The sequence below is a fragment of the Octopus sinensis genome, unplaced genomic scaffold, assembly GCF_006345805.1.
Source record: "Octopus sinensis unplaced genomic scaffold, ASM634580v1 Contig09277, whole genome shotgun sequence".
Lineage (NCBI taxonomy): Eukaryota > Metazoa > Mollusca > Cephalopoda > Octopoda > Octopodidae > Octopus > Octopus sinensis.
The window spans coordinates 246,743-264,132 of NW_021831752.1; the positions used below are offsets into that span (position 1 = coordinate 246,743).

At 37.5% G+C, this 17,390-nt stretch overlaps 2 protein-coding genes across 2 annotated transcripts; both read left to right on the forward strand.

Annotated features, from left to right (window-relative positions):
- The first annotated feature begins 266 nt into the window (after positions 1 to 266).
- On the forward strand, positions 267 to 1,154 carry LOC115228060 (protein spinster homolog 3-like). The gene has a single exon (XM_029798734.1). It carries the CDS (start codon positions 267 to 269, stop codon positions 1,152 to 1,154), a length of 888 nt encoding a protein of 295 aa, XP_029654594.1.
- Positions 1,155 to 12,544: 11,390 nt separating this feature from the next.
- LOC115228061 (lipoamide acyltransferase component of branched-chain alpha-keto acid dehydrogenase complex, mitochondrial-like) lies at positions 12,545 to 13,825 on the forward strand. Its single transcript, XM_029798735.1, has 4 exons — positions 12,545 to 12,590; positions 12,809 to 12,893; positions 13,011 to 13,311; positions 13,709 to 13,825. The coding sequence occupies exons 1-4, from the start codon at positions 12,545 to 12,547 to the stop codon at positions 13,823 to 13,825; spliced, it is 549 nt and encodes a 182-aa protein (XP_029654595.1).
- The last annotated feature ends 3,565 nt before the right edge of the window (positions 13,826 to 17,390 follow it).

Consider the following 17,390-nt stretch of genomic DNA (forward strand, 5'->3'; position numbering starts at 1 on the left):
ACTAAGGTGAGGGAGGCTAAATACGGTAATTGAGCATTCAAATAATCCGCATGAGTGCGTGTGTCCGAGCAGAATCTAAATTTTCTGATGGTTGTCTAACGTCAATGTTTTGACGGTTTGATTGATAGGGTTCTAGTCTGTGATTAACAGAAACGTTAAAATGGAATGCCTCTTTTTTTAATATTCGAATTTTATGTTTTTATTATTTCATAAAAAATATTTAAGGCTTAGAACAAATAGTATTGATTATTACTTCTCTAAAATTAATGCAAATTATAGGAAATAGATTATACCTTTTGATTTTAGTATTAATATCTTTATTAAACTACATCGATCAATTTCAAATCGCAGGAGCTCTTCCAAAACTAAAAAACTATTTTAATATACCATACTCAACACTCGGTTTTGCCGAGAGTGTCTTCATTATTGCATTTATGTTCACTTCCCCGATTGCGGGGTATCTGGGAGACCGAGTCAGTCGAAAAAGAATAATAATTTTTGGACTATTTAGTTGGACTTTAATGACATATTTATCCTCACTTGCTCAAAAAGACAGTATTGAGTTATTTTTGGTTTGTCGAGCATTTGTTGGCATTGGGGAGGCATGTTTTGTTGCAGTGGTCCCTACAATAATTACTGATCTTTTTGAACAAAAAAATCGTGCTATTGCTTTTGGAGTCGTTTCTCTGACCATTCCAGTGGGCTCGGGGATAGGTTATATAACCGGTTCTGTCATATCCGAACACCTCGGATGGAAATGGGCCTTACGAATCACCTCGATATTTGGGGCCATTCTCCTTCTTATCAGCTCCATTTTCTTCTACGATCCCGAAATCGGCCAAAATGACAACTTTTTGACAAAAAACACAACCAGTTATTTTAAAGACTTGAAAGTATTATTTACCAACAAAACATATCTCCTAATCTTGTTGGGATCTATTGGAGTCACATTTTCCGGAGGGGCCCTTGGATTTTGGGTCCCCGAATATTCCCAAATAGTCCTCCAACACATGTCTCCTAACATTGTGACTACAATTTGCGGAGTCATCCTTTCCTGTGGGGGATTGGCCGGTATATCCTCACTTTTACATCGAAGGTGTGTTAATCGGGTCACTTCTCTCAAAGAAACTCCAGCCAATTTCTGTCTCATATGACCCAATTATTTGCGGATGTGGCCTGATTTGTGCATCTTTCCTCATATTTTATGCACTTTACATGCTGTTGTTTGAAATGTACAGCTCGTTTCTGGCCCTATTTCTTGGGGTTTCTGCCATGTGTGTTTGTTTTAGCATTAATGTGGATATGTTGATGGTTTTTTGAGTACATTAATGTGCAGTACATTGTTTCCCCACATCGTCGGGCCTCATCTTCTGCAATAAATATATTTTTCCAACACGCTCTGGGAGATGCAGAAAGTACGTACATTGTTGGCTTGGTTCTATCGCTCACTTGTTTATTGACATGTAGATAGCAACTCAAACTAAAAAACACGATGAAATAAATATAAATAATGATAGTAAGTATATCAGATGGGGTTTGTTGACGACTGTTTTTGTCTGTGCTCTTGGAGGATGTGCTTTTCTGGCGGCTTCTTTTTTTATTGAAAGGGACCATCGACGGGTTGTTGATGGTATAGATGAAATGGAAGAAGCATCGGTGGATAATATATTTAACGACTAAATTAATTACTATAGTTAAAAATCAAGTTTCCCATGTTTTGCAAAATTAATCCATGAATTCAAAGACTTTTAAATGTCTTTATTTTTAATGTTTTTTAAGTCAAAGCGAGAAAGTGAACTAACCATGAAGAGGAAGAATTAATATTTTTTCTAAAATATTTTTATAAAAGATTTTCTATCCAATGAAAGTCGTTGTTTGAAAATCACATAAATTTCTGGAATTTAAAGAATGCAAATTATTTATCAAAAGTAGGACAATTTTTTAATAACGAAAAAAATTGATTAAAACTTATGACTTTCAATTAGAACTATTGAATACACTGTCTCCAGTGTTAAATTCATATTTAAATTAATTCACTCCCATCTTTTTTTCGTCCTTCTACAATAAAGAGAATTTAAGTCCACTCGAGGAAAATCAAATTTGTAATCACCTTTTGAAAAAATTACTATATGTTTCGGGGCTTTCTTTACCATCTCGCTCTGTTGATTCAGCAATAATTTACACTCTTTTTATTTTTAGCTGGTAGTGTAACATGAACATTCTGACAGCGTATAGAGGAGCTTCGCACTCTCTCGGTATTCCAACACCAACTCAGTATGGGCTGAATTCTTCAACGATCAAAATAGCCAACTGTAATTGGACAAATACAACCATCTTTCTTTTTCAAACAAGTAAGGTTGGCTTCCGGATAGATAATAAATTGCCGTTTAGAAATAGAGACTAATCCGTGTTAAGTTCAGTAAAACAAGAGAACAAGAAGACTGTGTAGCAGAATTTAACTTGTTGACATGAGAAGCAATTTGGAAGCTGTTATTATGAGATTTACAAATCAGGGAAGCTAAAAAAGTGCTATCCTCAAGAGAAGTGGTTTGTTATGACAAGTAAGTTAAGAAGTTTGAGAGTTTAAGGAGCCTTTAACATTGCGGATTGGGATTGTTAAAAAAGTTGGTCATGAAGACTTTATTATATTAGATCCAGCTCGTCAAAATCCCAGAGTCGAATTACCCCGTCATCGGACACTGTCACCATCAACGATTCGGTAGTTAACTACAATAAAACACAATAAACACGTATATATCCAAGACTGGTCTGCTATGTCTTAGTGTGCGCCTGGGGACTTCGTCGTTGGGATCAAAAATGCCGATACCTCCGTCCCCTCCACATGTGAGGACTGTGGTGAGGGAGGGGAAATACGGTAATTTTTGAACATTCGAATGGCCCGCACTGAGTTTGTATGTCCGCACAAAGTCCGGATTTCCTGATGATCGTCTAGCGTCCATGTTTTGACGGTCCCCTCCATACTCCCGCTAAACAATACCATGTCCTTCATCTGCAACATCCTACCCACTTAAAACCATTAGACAAATGACGGGGGATTTGTGGCCGGTTAAGGTCATAAGATGTTCTCCACTTACAACTTCCCAACACATGACAGTCGAGTCAGTTGATCCTGTCAAAATGTGTTCACGGAACGAATCCACTGCCAGGCACGTTACCGCTCCGCAATGCTTCTCTAACGAGGAAAGACACTGTCCACTCACAATTGAGTATATTTTAGCAGTTGAGTCACAGGAGGCAGTCGCCACCAAATTGTCGAGAATGTGCAGCATGTCAAGAATACTGCCACAGTGGTCATTGTATGTCCTCTGCAATGTTGCCTCCCCATTCTCCAAGCTCCAGCATTTGACGGTGTTGTCATAAGAGCAAGTCAGAATGAGTGGCCCGGAGATGAGTATTCCACTTATTTGTCCATTGTGGGCTGCCAGTCGACCCACCAGTGTGTAGTCTTGTCCGTCAAATGACACAAATGCGACAACTCCATCCAGTGATCCCGAAACTATCAAACCCTTTGAGCAGTGAATGCACGTGACCCTCGAAAAGTGGACATTTGTCATATTATGCAGATAAACCAAGTGAGCACTCGAGGCATGTGATGTGTGGATTCCCCAAATCAGCAATTCTCCCTTTTCTGTCCCCAGAACAATGATGTCACCGAAACCGACAGAACATATCTCCAATTTTGTTTCACACGTGTGCAGTAACCCGCGCTCTTCAGACTTATTTCTTTTGGAGCAACCGAGTCCCATCTCACTAATGTACGCAACTGGGTTTATATTGACTGGTCTGCCTGAGGGTTTCGTTTAAGGATAGTCACATTTACAGCATTACCAGAGGCAACATGATAATATTATTAATCTCACAAACACAGTACTCGGGTGGCAACACATTTTCTATTTGTAGACAGACTTATATGAAAGAAAATGAAGGAGTAATGTTTATCTTATTTCCAGGCTTTGATTAATGAAATGTTTAAAAATCAAGAGACAGTTTTGGCTATATTCTCTGACGACAAACTAGCCTCTTTATCGCTAAAAAATTGACTCTTATCCTAAAAAGAATTCCTTGGCAAGTCTTATATGAAGATTCCATTCTTCCATAGAAACCCTTCTTTTGGACTTTAAGTTCCGGAAATGTGTCATTCCTGTCAGCAAACTACCACTCATTTCCAGAGAGGTACAAATGTCACTAGTACGCTTTGGAGTTTCTGTGGAATTCTAAAAAATAGAATGTGGCTGAATTGAATCTTCAGATGCTAACAATTTTGTTACACTGCAGAGATATGTTCTCCAAGGTAGCGATGCTTATTTTTAGGCTCTGCCACTGCCCCTAAAAATAGGATCAGTTTGAAAAAACCTGTATTAACTGTGGGGGCTCAGGTCATCTCGCATGTTATAGAGGTTGTTCCTCGAGTAAGCCTGCAACGACTTATAAAAATAAACTGCAAACCTCCAGTGACTTCTATTCCAACCCACAAGGGCAAATCTATTATTTGGGTAAAGCCAAATTTTACCACTTGGTCTGGACAAAGTACCCCCAAATAGTGCCGTCCAAAATCGAATGTGGCTCCCAAACTAAACCACCACCCGTTGATACTCTGTCCAGTCAATTCTCTAATTTGAAATCCGGAAAGAAAACTTGCTAGAACCCCGATACTAAAAGTTCCAATTATCGTATCTTGCCAATATCAATTCTTTGGTCACTGCACTGTAGTCCTTAGAAAGGTATATGTGAGTACCAGCAAGTTGCACAATCTTCTTTCTGAAGGAGATAGGGCAAAAACATAACCCAAATTCTAAACATCATGCCTGTGGACGCCCTACAACGGCACCACGACATAAGCTTGTCAGAGTGTTCATGACTGAATTGTTAGTGAGATTTCTACAGTTGAAAAAGAAATGGACCTACGCGAGAAGACTATACATACAACGCATTATGAATTCCGTTTTCCTAATACCTTTTATAACGTATCTCAATAGAGTCAGACTGTAAGCACAACCGTCTTGTAATTAACAAGGATTAATGGTAATAATGGAAACTGTCGATATACAAGTTGAAGATGTCAAATACAGTAATAAGACGTTTACCAATGCAAGAATATTCACAGATTATGTGAATACTTTATATATTTATCCTCAAAGCATAACAACAAAGTAGGTTGACACTCAATGTAATTCTAGTTTCAGAATATTCAGTGTGGAGTATCTTGTAGAGAATTAAACAGCCCCATTGCTCCTGATATTCCAGTTATTGGTCTATTTGATTTTTTAGTTAATTTATGGACAACCATGGAATAAAACATTTATTTCTGTTAAAATTACTATTATTAATCCCCAAGCTTGCTAAGCATAGCAAACCCGGCACAAAGAGGCATAACTAACTAATCGAATGAAGAAGCCAAGGAAGAAGAAACTGTCCGTGCTAATCAGCATTAGCCTCCAAATCTTCAATACAGCCTTCCGGATCCAAAGAGAGGTGATGAATATCTGGTCCGCCCAGTTTTCCCATTTGTCAGCCTCCCACCGTCACTCACCGCACGTCATTTGTTTTCGGAAGGGTTTAACATAATGAAGATTTCTGTTCAAAAGTAAACCTCCACTTCTCATCATTTCGAGTCGACAGCCGCTAAATCGAAGTTAAGGCCGTCTTTTCCGGATTGATTTTCAGGGACCACCTCTTCAAAACTGTTGTATCTTTGTCTACTACAGCTCTTAGAATCGTTACATCCTCAGATACAAAATCAAATGATTATTAAGTGATGCAATTCCTTTCTGACATCCCTTAACGCAGCTTCCAAATAGATTACAAAGAGGACTGGCGAAAGGAAGTCCCCTTGCGGAGTACCAATCCCGGTGGTAAATTTATCCGAATAGTCTCTCCCCATTTTCACTACGAGGCTCGTATAAGCCAGCAGAAAACGCATAATCCTTAAAGAGTCTTCATCAACAATATCCTCGAGAACCAGCAATAGTTTATTATTATAATTATTATAAAGCACTTTCGGAAAAGTCATAAGTTAATTAAGCTTTCCTTGTGCCACCATTGAAATTCTCCCGGTCATGCGTCTCCAGGCTCTCCGGTCAGTTGCGATCGTCCTGAGTGAGTCGAGATCATCGCCATTTTTCAGTTTTTTATTAATTCCAGCTAGATCTTCATTTAGCGTGGTAGCCAGAGTGACCCTGGGTCTTCCACGGAAGTCTCCTTTGGAATGGGCAAAGTAGTTTTCCATCGCGATATTCGGCGGAGTGAGGCTGTCAAGTCTTAATATGTGTCCAAAGAGTCGCCATCTGGACTCCAGGATGTCCATAGAGATCGGTCTCGAATTGCATCTTTTGTATAGGGTGGAATTTGCTATTTTCCTTGAGAATTGCATGTTTATCACTCTTCTCAGTTGGTTCCGATGAAATCGGTCCAAATTGTTCATATCGGTCTTACTGATTCCCCACGTCGATCCATTGTACATTAGGACTGGGACAACAAATGTGTTGTATATTTTAAGTTTTGTCTTTGAATTTAGCTTCTTTAGGCGCCAGATGTTCATAAACTTATTGTATGTGGCAATTGATAGTATTTTTCTGTGCATAATGTCTTCAGAGTCCCCTAAGAGAGATCCGACTTTTTTTTGTCTTCTCCAGGGCTCATCATGAGTTCGTTCAGATCGAATAAATTTCGTATGTTCAGTTTTATTGTGGTTGATTGTTAGAAACCATTTGGAAAAAATATCTGGTAATGTTTCGATAATAAATCGAAGGGTTTCAGCATCATCAGATACGAAGTCGACATCATCAGCATATATTATTTCGTTGTATTTAGTGTTGTCCACAAGAGGCCGAAAGTCTCTGAGTGCTGCCTCTAGGTAGACGATAAAGAGAACTGGGGACAGCGAATCGCCTTGTGGTATGCCCCGTGATGTGTAGAAATAGTTTGACACATTTTTACCAAGTTTGGTTGCTAATTGAGTGTTCTGAAGAAGCATTAGGATTATTCTGATGTCGTCATGATTTAAGAAGGTCATAAGTATTTCCACAAGTTTAGTTCTGTGAACAGAGTCGAATGCTCTGGACATATCGATGCCGAGTATTTCAGTGCAATGTTTATATTTTTGGCATGTGGCAGCTGTCCATCTGTGAGTCCAGATCACATCAGCAGTGGACCTGCCAGTTCTAAAGCCACTTTGTCCCGGTGACAGAAAGTTTTCCACCTTGGTTCTTATCCTCTCTAATGCGATCAACGACAGTGTTTTCCGAAGCGTCGTTAGCAAAATAATAGGTCTTAGGCTGGATAGGGGTCCTTTTTGTTTTCCAGGTTTCTGTAGAGGAATTAACCATCCTTTGCCGAGGTCTAATGGGTTGTTCTGCTCAAATGCCTTGTTCAGGATATTTGCAGCGATTTCAGCAAACTTCATTGGCGCATATTTTACTAGTTCAGGTGGGATATTGTCCGGTCCCCCAGACCTGCCGGTTTTCAGTTTCTTCATTGCCTCCAATATTTCGTAAGTGGTTAATGGGGAACTTAGTGCCCCTACAGTATATGGGTAGGGTTTGTATCCTGATTCATCCTCCCAGTTAAGCATTTTGTAGTAGTATTCAGATATAGCCTCTACCTTACTCTTGTTGTCAATGATAGCCGCTTCCGTGGTGTCCCAGACAGTGATCGAATTTTGCCTCTTTTTTTTGCTTAGCAGCCTCATTGCCATGAACATTTTCGTGTCGTCCTTTTGTTTTGTTATGTGTTGAAATTGCTCTTCTGTTTCTTTGTACATTAGCAATTTCTGTGTTTTCTTGATATTTAGTAATATCATGTTCCGTAATTTTCGGAGTTCTCTTATTTTTTTCGGGTTGCTGGAGTTTTGTATTTTTAACCTCAAGGTTTTCTGCCTTTCTGAGAGGGAGCAAATCTCGTTATCGTGAAATTTGTGTTTTTTTCGAGTGAGTCCAACAACATTTACAGCTGTCTTCTTCATTGCACTGGTCACTGCATCCCAAATCGCATTTGCAGGTTTTGTTGTGTCAATATTGTCGAGTTCTTCCTGTAGTTTGTCTGCATAGTTCTGTTTGAGTTTTTCATCACGGAATAATTCAAGATTATAGCTTTCTTGTTCATCATGCGTAAGTTTTTTCAGTTTGTTGTATGTCTTGTACAGTCCGATGCTAGTGATTACTAGTTTGTGGTCACTATTTGTCTCCAGTCCCCCGTATGAACGTGAATCCACAAGTAGATGTTTATGGGCAGCTTTGCAGAGGATGTAGTCTATTTGATTGAATATAGGTATGTAATTTCCATTTGAGTCCTTTCTGGTTCCAGTCCATGTTGTTTTGTGCCTGGCTGGATGACGGAATGCCGTGTTGCATAAGAATAGGTCTAAATAGGTGCAGAATTGGATCAAGGCAGTTCCAGGCACATTTCTCCGGTTTCTTCCATGGGATCCTATGCATGTTTCTCCGGGCCTGGCTTTCCCTGCTCTGGCGTTCCAATCACCAGCAATGAAACACATATACGAGGATCTGAGTGTGTTGTATAAATTTGTGAGAGTGGAATAGAATTCATCAAGTTCATCCGGATTAGCAAGGGCTCTGACTCCAGTTGGCGCGTACACATTAATGATTGTGACGAGGGAGTTCGGTTTCGTTCCCCATTTGATTTGGAGTACCGCAATCCTGTCCGAGACGGACCACACCCGGGATATGTGTTCGTCCAGTTTTCTGTTGATTGCAAACCCAAGGCCGTAGTGACGACAGGTAGTTGGGAGGGTAATTAGTGTGTAATCGCCTATCTTCGAGCTTCCATGTTCAGTTATTTTCGTCTCTTGTAAGCAGCAGATGGACACCTTGCGTTGTTCCAAATCTCTTGTGAGTTGAAGTTGTTTATACATGGGATTGAGTCCTCTAACGTTTAGAGTGCCAATTGAGAACGGGCCAGCAGATATCAAGTGTGAGAAAGACATTGGTGCAATAGAGGCACGTCACCACCTCAACCAAAAAAAGTTATCTCGATAGATACTGTCTCTCTAAATCTTCAAACACGCTTGTATAATGCGTTCGTACAACCAATCCTATTATACAACTCGGGAACATTGGGAACATCGAAAACGGACCTTGACAGACTAGAAGTATCAAATGGCCACAGACTATCAAAAACGACACTTTCTACAAATTATCTAAATGCAAGCCGATTAGCAAAGAAGTTACTACAGTACCGGTCATATGTTTTAGACATTCTGAAAAAATCCCAGTGTTTGATTTTTCTAAAGAAAAATCTTATTAAAAAAATGCTTTTCATTAAGCATTATCCATTTTTTTTAGTTATTTATTTTTTCCCAATCTCATCGTCACTGTATTTTCGACATCTTGATCTTTTTATAGATTTTGTCGAAACTGGCCCAGTCATATGTTTTAGACATTTACGATGCACATCCATAATCTGGAATTTTTAAAAGTTAAAACGAGTTTTTATTAATTAAAACACAAGTTAGTATTTAGTTACATCTCCTTTTTTCGATATTACATCATGTATTCTATTTGGGATCGACAAATACAAGTTTTGAATATAATCATCTCCCATCTTGTTCCATTCATCTTTTGCCATCTCCCATAGTTGCTTAACGTTCTGAGGGTTTCTATTTCTGATTTTGCTCTTTAAATAATGCCAGCAATTTTCTATTATGTTAAGATCTGGCGATTGTGCAGGCCAATTGTTTAAAATATTCACTCCTTTTTCAAGCAAATAATTTTTTGTAGACCGTGAAGTATGACATGATGCACCATCTTGTTGGAAAATAAAGTTATCATCATATATCTCAGAAAGCCCTTGTTCCAAGATTCGTTGATATTCTACGGAATCTACATTTCCTTCGCACAATATCAAGGCACTTTTTCCATCGTGTCTGATACCGCCCCAAACCATGATTGAAGGTGCGAATTTCTAAGTTTTCGTTGTGTAGTTCGAATTGAATCTATTTCCAGGAGGTCTCCTTACGAATTCTCGTGCTTTCGAAATTAATTCGATGCGGCACTCGTCAGTAAAAATGACCTTATTCCAATCGAATGAAATGTTTCTAGTGCAGAATATTTTTCTCTTCTTGATATTATTAGTTGAAAGTCTAGGTTTTTTGGCTGCTATTCTTACGAAAAGTTCATTTTTGCGTAAGATTCTTCGTACAGTTTCGACACTGACGGTTTCCGTAATATTTAGGTCTTTTCTGATTTCATTCGCTGTTTTTTGGGAAAACGTCGAGACTCACGTACAAGATTCCTTTGAGCACGTGCCGAAAGAATACAATTTCTTCCAGATTTTGGTCTGTCGTAAAACCCATTTCCATCCAAATACCGTTGGTAAGTGTGATTTACGGCGCATCTGGATATTCCAAGTAAAATCGATATTTCCTGTACGGTATGACCATTTTCTCGCATAAAAACAATTCTATGACGCTGTTCAACAGAAAGTCGTGGCATACTGCTTTCAAATTAATTTAAAACACGTTTCCGATACGAAAAATAGAAAAAAAGTATAAATTTTATTGAAATATAATGAATTTAAATAAAATGTCTAAAACATATGACTGGGCCAATTTCGACAAAATCCTTAAACACATGAAGAAGTCGAAGATAAAGCGAAGATAAGATATGAAAATGATAAATATATAAATAATATAGATAATACTTACTAAAAAACTTTTATTTTATTGGATTTTTCTTTAGAAAAATCAAACACTGGGATTTTTTCAGAATGTCTAAAACATATGACCGGTACTGTACCTCATGCTGGAGACTTTTCGGACATGTTTTGAGAATGTACAAAATGATTCCTTCCAATCAAATCATAGAAGAATACTTCTTTAATCACGGAATTGGATTTCGGGGACAACCAAGACGCACACTTCCATTCGGCCTAAGGGATGATCAAGCGAGAATTGGCAACCTACTTAACACTAATGACGATCTTGAGGATATTCGCAAACGCGCGAGGAACAAGGCTGAATGGAAAAGACTGACTAAGAGGATAGTTGAGAATACGGCATGAGCGTAAACTGGTGACGATCTTAACTAACTTAATTTCTGTTTAAAAATCAAATTTTTAGAAAGCAAATGGTTTAGTCAACCAAGATCATAAAATCAGTGAACAAATTAAATAGTTTGGAACGTAAACAACCAACTCAATCTTACTTGTTGTAACAACTTTAAGTCCATTATCTCCCTCCCAATCTTTTCCAAAACAACCCCAAAAGGATAAACCAAGATCCACAGTAGTGAAGCACTTATTGAGAAGGAATGAGCCTTTCGATACAGTACTACTGCACTTTTTGAGGTACCTGGAACTTTTCAGTTTACCAGTTGTGTATTTGAGGGACCGGCGGAAGAATGGAGTGCCACAAAACAACGTTTTGTCATTTTATAGTGTTGTGACACTAATCAAGTTGTTTCTAGTTGTACCAGTCTGGTCTAAAAGTACAGACGGTTGATGACGGATAATATGAGTATAAATATTATGTCGCGAGCGCAGCGCGCGACCGAGCGCTAGACGCGACTTTGACACCTAACAAGCCTATCATCAACAAATATATTTATTAAATTATTTAAAATTTTAACATGATTTAAAATTAAAATTGAAATAACTTAAGTTTTTCATTGAATCCCATAAAATAATTTATAAGTAGACCTTAATAGAAAAAGTAAAATCAATGAATACTGAACGCTAATTTGGTTTAGGTTGTGAGGGGGGTAATAATTTGACAGATCTCATTGCTATTTTTTCGTTTTAATCTCTAAAATTAGGTCTTCTAATCAAAAATGAACTGTGCAGACAGGCTTGCTCCTTCAGAAGATTCTTGTTTTGACATTTTTATAAATTATGAAGCATTTAGATTTTTTCTCATTATTCTAAAATATCAATTATAAATTTTAAAATATTATTTTTATTTATGAAATCGGTTTTAAAGCTCATTCTGCTTTGGCATCGATTTTAATTTTTGTTATCGAATATATTTAATCCCAAATACAAGCCTGGGTGTTTGTCAATTTATAGATTTTTTGATTGATCGGATCTAGAAATTGAGTGGTCGCTCGCTGCGCTCGGTCGCTCGCTGCGCTCGCGACATATTAAATTCATTACAATTTGCACTTGTGTAAGTTAAGTTGATATTTTTAATGATAAGTCAGAATAAGAAACTGAGAAAGGATTCTGAAAAATTGATTCAAAGAATTAGAAAGTCTGAAGAAGAAAGAGAACTGAAATTGAATATGATGGATAATCGCATTAACTTTGCTGACCAACATATAGAATTTCTCACGAGACTTTATAAACAAACTTGACTAATAAATCATAAATGCTGTTTTTTAAATATCGTTAAATTGATTTATATGCTATCGGAAGCGTCCTTCAAAGTGGCCGTGTTAAATTTGATCACCTGATCAAAGAGCTATGAAATCAGGAAAAAAACAAGAGGAATTGGAGTGATCAAAAAATTGTGATACTCACTACTAAAATCCTTAGCCATGAATGCCTTGATAGTGGATTATTCTTTTAGTTCATGAAGTTCCTTGTTGTCCTTTTTGAAGTGTTAACATATACTCCAAGTGAATACCAAAGATAAAAAGAACTTCCTTAAAATTTTAGAGACAAAAGAAAGTGCGGATTCTTTAAATTTAAAAATTTTGTTTCTTAATAATATTTTTTGTATTTATCAATAACTCGAATAAATTATAAGATTTGAATCAATCAATGTTTTCCACAAATAAATTACTCAAGTTTTATATCAGAAATTTTGTCACGAGTCCATGTATATTTATTTAAGCTAATATAGCGTTGTTCGCGAGAACAATTCCAATTCTTCTTACGGACATTGGAGAAGGTATAAAACAAGTCACCGTCAAAGAATGGTTATTTTTTGTTATTATTACATATAAATAATATATAATTTCACTCTATTTGGTATTAAAAATGTTTTATTTTTGGCAAACATTAAATGTTATTTTCCACCTTTTTATCAACCGCAGGCATGTTGTGGTCGGGCAAAAGGTCGATGAATTTGAAAACATATGTGACGTATCAAGTGATAAAGCCAATGTCACAATAACTTCAAGATATTCAGGAGTTATCAAAAAGTTATATTATTTGACTAATGACGATGCAATGGTCGGGCATCCTTTAATTGATATCGAAATTGACGATCAACAAGAAATTGAAACTAATCTTTATCCAACTAATGCAGAAAATGTATCACCAAAAACGACATCTTTTGAAAATGAATCAATAATGGCAACTCCTGCTGTCCGTAGATTGGCTCGAGAAAACAACGTACTACCATTTTTATTGTTTTAGGTAAATTTACACGAAATTAGTGGATCGTCTATTGGAGGTAGAATCATAAAAGAAGACGTGCTAAATTTTATTGGTATTAAACAAATGCTAAATAGTGACTAATTAGAAAACAGGAATTATGAAAATAAGAGCTCCAAACTTCAAGTAACTTCTGAAAATGATGTCATTCCTCTGCGTGGATCTCGAAAAACAATGTTCAATTTAATGACGGAGGCCAGCACGATTCCACATTTTTATGCCTACGAAGTAGTCAGCACAGACAAAATGTCATCAGCTTTATCACATTTAAAATTTTACGCACAAGAAAAGTACGAAACTCGAATAACCGTGACGAGTCTTTTAATTAAAGTTATATTTTCTATTTTTTAATTAGGCTGTTTCTTTTGCACTTCTTGAGAATCCAATATTGAATTCCATAGTCGATGAAAATGAGGAGAATATTATTCTCAATGTTGATTATGGGAATCTACTATTAATAGAAAGATCATAATATTGGAGTGGCCATGAATACTCCAAACGGATTAGTTGTTCCGGTTGTGCATCAAGTTCAACAGAAAAATTTACTTCAAATCTCTCAGTGTCTTAAAGAATTGTCTGATAAAGGAAAAATTAATAAATTATCCGTTGATGACCTATCAGGGGCGACTTTTACAATTTCCAACATTTCTCCTGTATTTCCAAAATTCCTCTAAAAGCAATAGATTGGAGGCTTAATGGGAAATTCAATCATAATTCCCCCTCAGGTCGGAATACTATCTATTGGGAGACCGGAGGTTTATTAAATATTTAAATATCTTTAGAAAAAATTAGAAAAATCTTCTGATGGAGAAATTATAGATGCAGAATACTCTACGATAATCTTTTCTGGCGATCACAGAGTTATTGATGGATTTACTGCTTTAAGTTTCCTCAAAACATGTAAATCAATGTTGGAAAATCCTATACTAATGTTACTCAATCATAAATAATAATAATTTACTGCATACTTTATTCATCAAATACTTTTTCGTGTTATTCTGCCTTGTGAAAGTTGAAATATAATTCTTTTGGACATAATTATGGAAATAACAAAGCAAAAAATATCCCGAATATAGACAGGGTTTTCTGGACACTGTGGACAGATAAATATTTAGAACGCAAAAAAGTGTAGAAGGGGAAAATCTCTTTTTATGAGATGTGAAAATTTTATTTCAAAGTAGATACAAGTAATAGAAAAAGGAACAAAGAGATATAAGTTAGTCCATTTACAGAATTGAGGTAGATAATCAAAGACGATTCTGGCTTCTCTTAATTGCTCTAAAAGAGAAAGGTCGTCCATAGAGTAGACTTAGACAAATTAATTAGTTTAATTAAAAGTATCATTAAAAATAAATAGTTTATTAATTGTCATTGTCAAAATTGTAGTAACAAACCGGCTTCTCTGGCAAGTCAATTTTCAACCTCAGTTCTTCCCCTTTTTGTTTTCACAATTTGATAGTTGTTGTCGACTTTCAAACCCTGATTGTGCTCAACGATCATGCTCTCTAGCGCTTTCTTGATTGTTACTAATATGTTAGTCAAAACATCCATATTTAATTTTTTCATTTAAGATTTATAAAATTGGTGGCTATCCCATCCCATGTTGAATACGACAAGAACTTTAAGACTTGTGTCTTGTGGATCTCTTCAAATTCTCAGGAAAGTAGATAAAATATGGGGAGTTTCTTGATTTCGACTTTCTTTAGATTGTCTTGGGATTTGAAGTCGACTTCGAGGGTTGTTATTTCATTTTTTATCAAAAAAATATCTGGCTTGTTTGTTACTTGATGTGGGTTTGGAACTTTAGTTTACTCTTAATTCAGCACGAATATCTGAAACGATCAACTAAACTGTACATGATTTTAATATCCCTCTTTTCGTTATTCCGAATTAGCGACACATTTCTAGATAGATAAGGGTTTATTTTGCAAAGGGATATCGGACATAAAAGAAATTAAGGGCCAGTAGCGGCCTTACACACAGGGTCGTCCGGGGCTATTTTCTTCTTTTCTCTAGGAACTTTTGGAATTGGGTTTCAACAAGCTCGCCAATCATAGGAAAGACTTCGCGCCAGTTTGGTATTTTCTCTCTTAGATTTACGCCGAAGGCCACCTTGAGCGCTAATCTCCTCGTTTTCTCCAGCAGTTTTATAATTCTTGCCTTGGAGGGGGACAAAATCCACCCTTCCAGCCCATACATCAGTACTGGAAGGATAGCTGCCCGGAAGATGAATAGCACAGTATCTGGGGGCAGGCGGAATTTGATCAGGCACTTGATCATTTGTGTGCACCGTTTTTTCCTTAGGATGATATCTTCCTCACACTTTCCGTTCTCGGAAAATTGGACTCCCAGGTACAGAAACGAGTGGGTCCTCCGGATGGATTCGATCGTATATGGCAGTGGTTCCCAACCTGGGGTAACATTTTCGCACTTTTTTTTGCCGACACTCTAGTGAGCGTGCATTTCTCGATTGACAGAGTCAAGTATTTCACTGCCATCCACTGTTGTATTTGTTCTAAGTAAATTTTTAGCTTCATTTCCGACGTCGTCGGAAGGGCTGCTTCGTCCGTGATAATGACGTCATCTGCATAGATGAGTACATTCATTGAGATGAACACAGGTTTAGGGAAGTCTGCCATATATACGTTGAATAGTAGCGGGCTTAGGACTGAGCCCTGAGGTACTCCCTTTTTTTGGAGAATGGCTTTCGAGTCTCGGCCAAGATAGTTGACAAAGGAGATCCTCCCATTCAAGAAGCTCGCTAGCCATTCAAGGGTTTCCGCATCAATGTCGCAATTCACAAGATTTTCCGACAAAACTGAGTGACAGACACTGTCGAAAGCCTTCGATACATCCAAGCAGATAATACTGGTCGATAAGCCAGAGTCTCGTGCTTTAGATACTATCGAATTCAGTCGATAGATATAGTCAGCACAGGACCGGCCCGGACGAAAACCCCACTGATCGTGGGAGAGCCAGTGATTCTTTTCTATGTGGCGTACTAGCCTTCTGTAGACGATTCTCTCCATTATCTTTGATATAGAGCAGATTAGGCTTATGGGCCTATAGCTCGAGGCTTCCTCTTTAGGTTTCTTAGGTTTTCAAACCATTCGAACTTCAGTTTTTTTCCATGATTTTGGGACGTACCCTCGCTGGAGGCTGGAATTGAAGAGGTTTGTGAGCAGAGACACCAAACAGCTTGGTGCATGCTTGAAGCAGGACATAGGGATCTTGTCATATCCCGGAGCTGCATTTCTAGCTGCACTTATTGCTTCCCAGGTCTCGGATTCAGTAATCGGTTGGCAGTGTTTCAATCTGTCGGAGTTATTTGCTGGAGGAGGTTTAGGAAAGGAGGCAGATGGATCTGCTTCCAAAACACCTGCGAGCTGATTGCGGAGGAGTTCGGTAGTCTCCTCCTGGCTCGACAGGCAACCTCCAGGAAGTCTCAGGCGAATAACTTCTGTTCCAGTAATTTTACTGTAATTTTACTGTACGCTGTCCAGAATTTGGGGTGTTTTGGGTGGAGCATTTTTGATTGGCGTATCCAAGCACGTTCTTTTTCAAATTGGGCTGTATGACAAAGTGATTTTTCAATGGCACTTATTCTTTCTTTCAGCCGAGTTCTGTCTAGGGGATCCCAGCATCTTTTAAGCTTCGACGAAAGTCTATTTTTTTCAGACAATGCTTTATCATAGGTCCCGGAAGTATTTGGAATTTTCTGTTTTGAGTAGATTTTCTCAGAGTACTTTTCCATGAACCTGCACAGCAGGCTTCTAATGTAGTCATCTGCCCTTTCTATTGCATCTTCATTCTCCTCGACTGCCAGACAGGTGTTTCCAAGTTCAGAAGAAATGAATAATTTATAGAGGGCCCAGTCCGTTTTTGAAGTTCTATAGTGCAAAAAGATATTTTCCATTAATGTCGGATGCAACATTATAGTCATCATCTGGGGGGCATGATACTTCTAACAATTTCATTATATTTTCACATTTATGAGCAGTTAAGCATTTTGTTACAACATGTAGTTAAATGATCTA

Bases quoted from the DNA above. Each gene is read 5' to 3' on its own strand.
- LOC115228061 (XM_029798735.1), top strand. From the start codon at position 12,545: ATGAAGTTCCTTGTTGTCCTTTTTGAAGTGTTAACATATACTCCAA. The intron at 12,894-13,010 runs GTTATTTTTTGT...TATCAACCGCAG, and splicing joins CAAGTCACCGTCAAAGAATG to GCATGTTGTGGTCGGGCAAA. The intron at 13,312-13,708 runs GTACTACCATTT...TTTTTTAATTAG, and splicing joins GATTGGCTCGAGAAAACAAC to GCTGTTTCTTTTGCACTTCT.
- LOC115228060 (XM_029798734.1), top strand. From the start codon at position 267: ATGCAAATTATAGGAAATAGATTATACCTTTTGATTTTAGTATTAATA.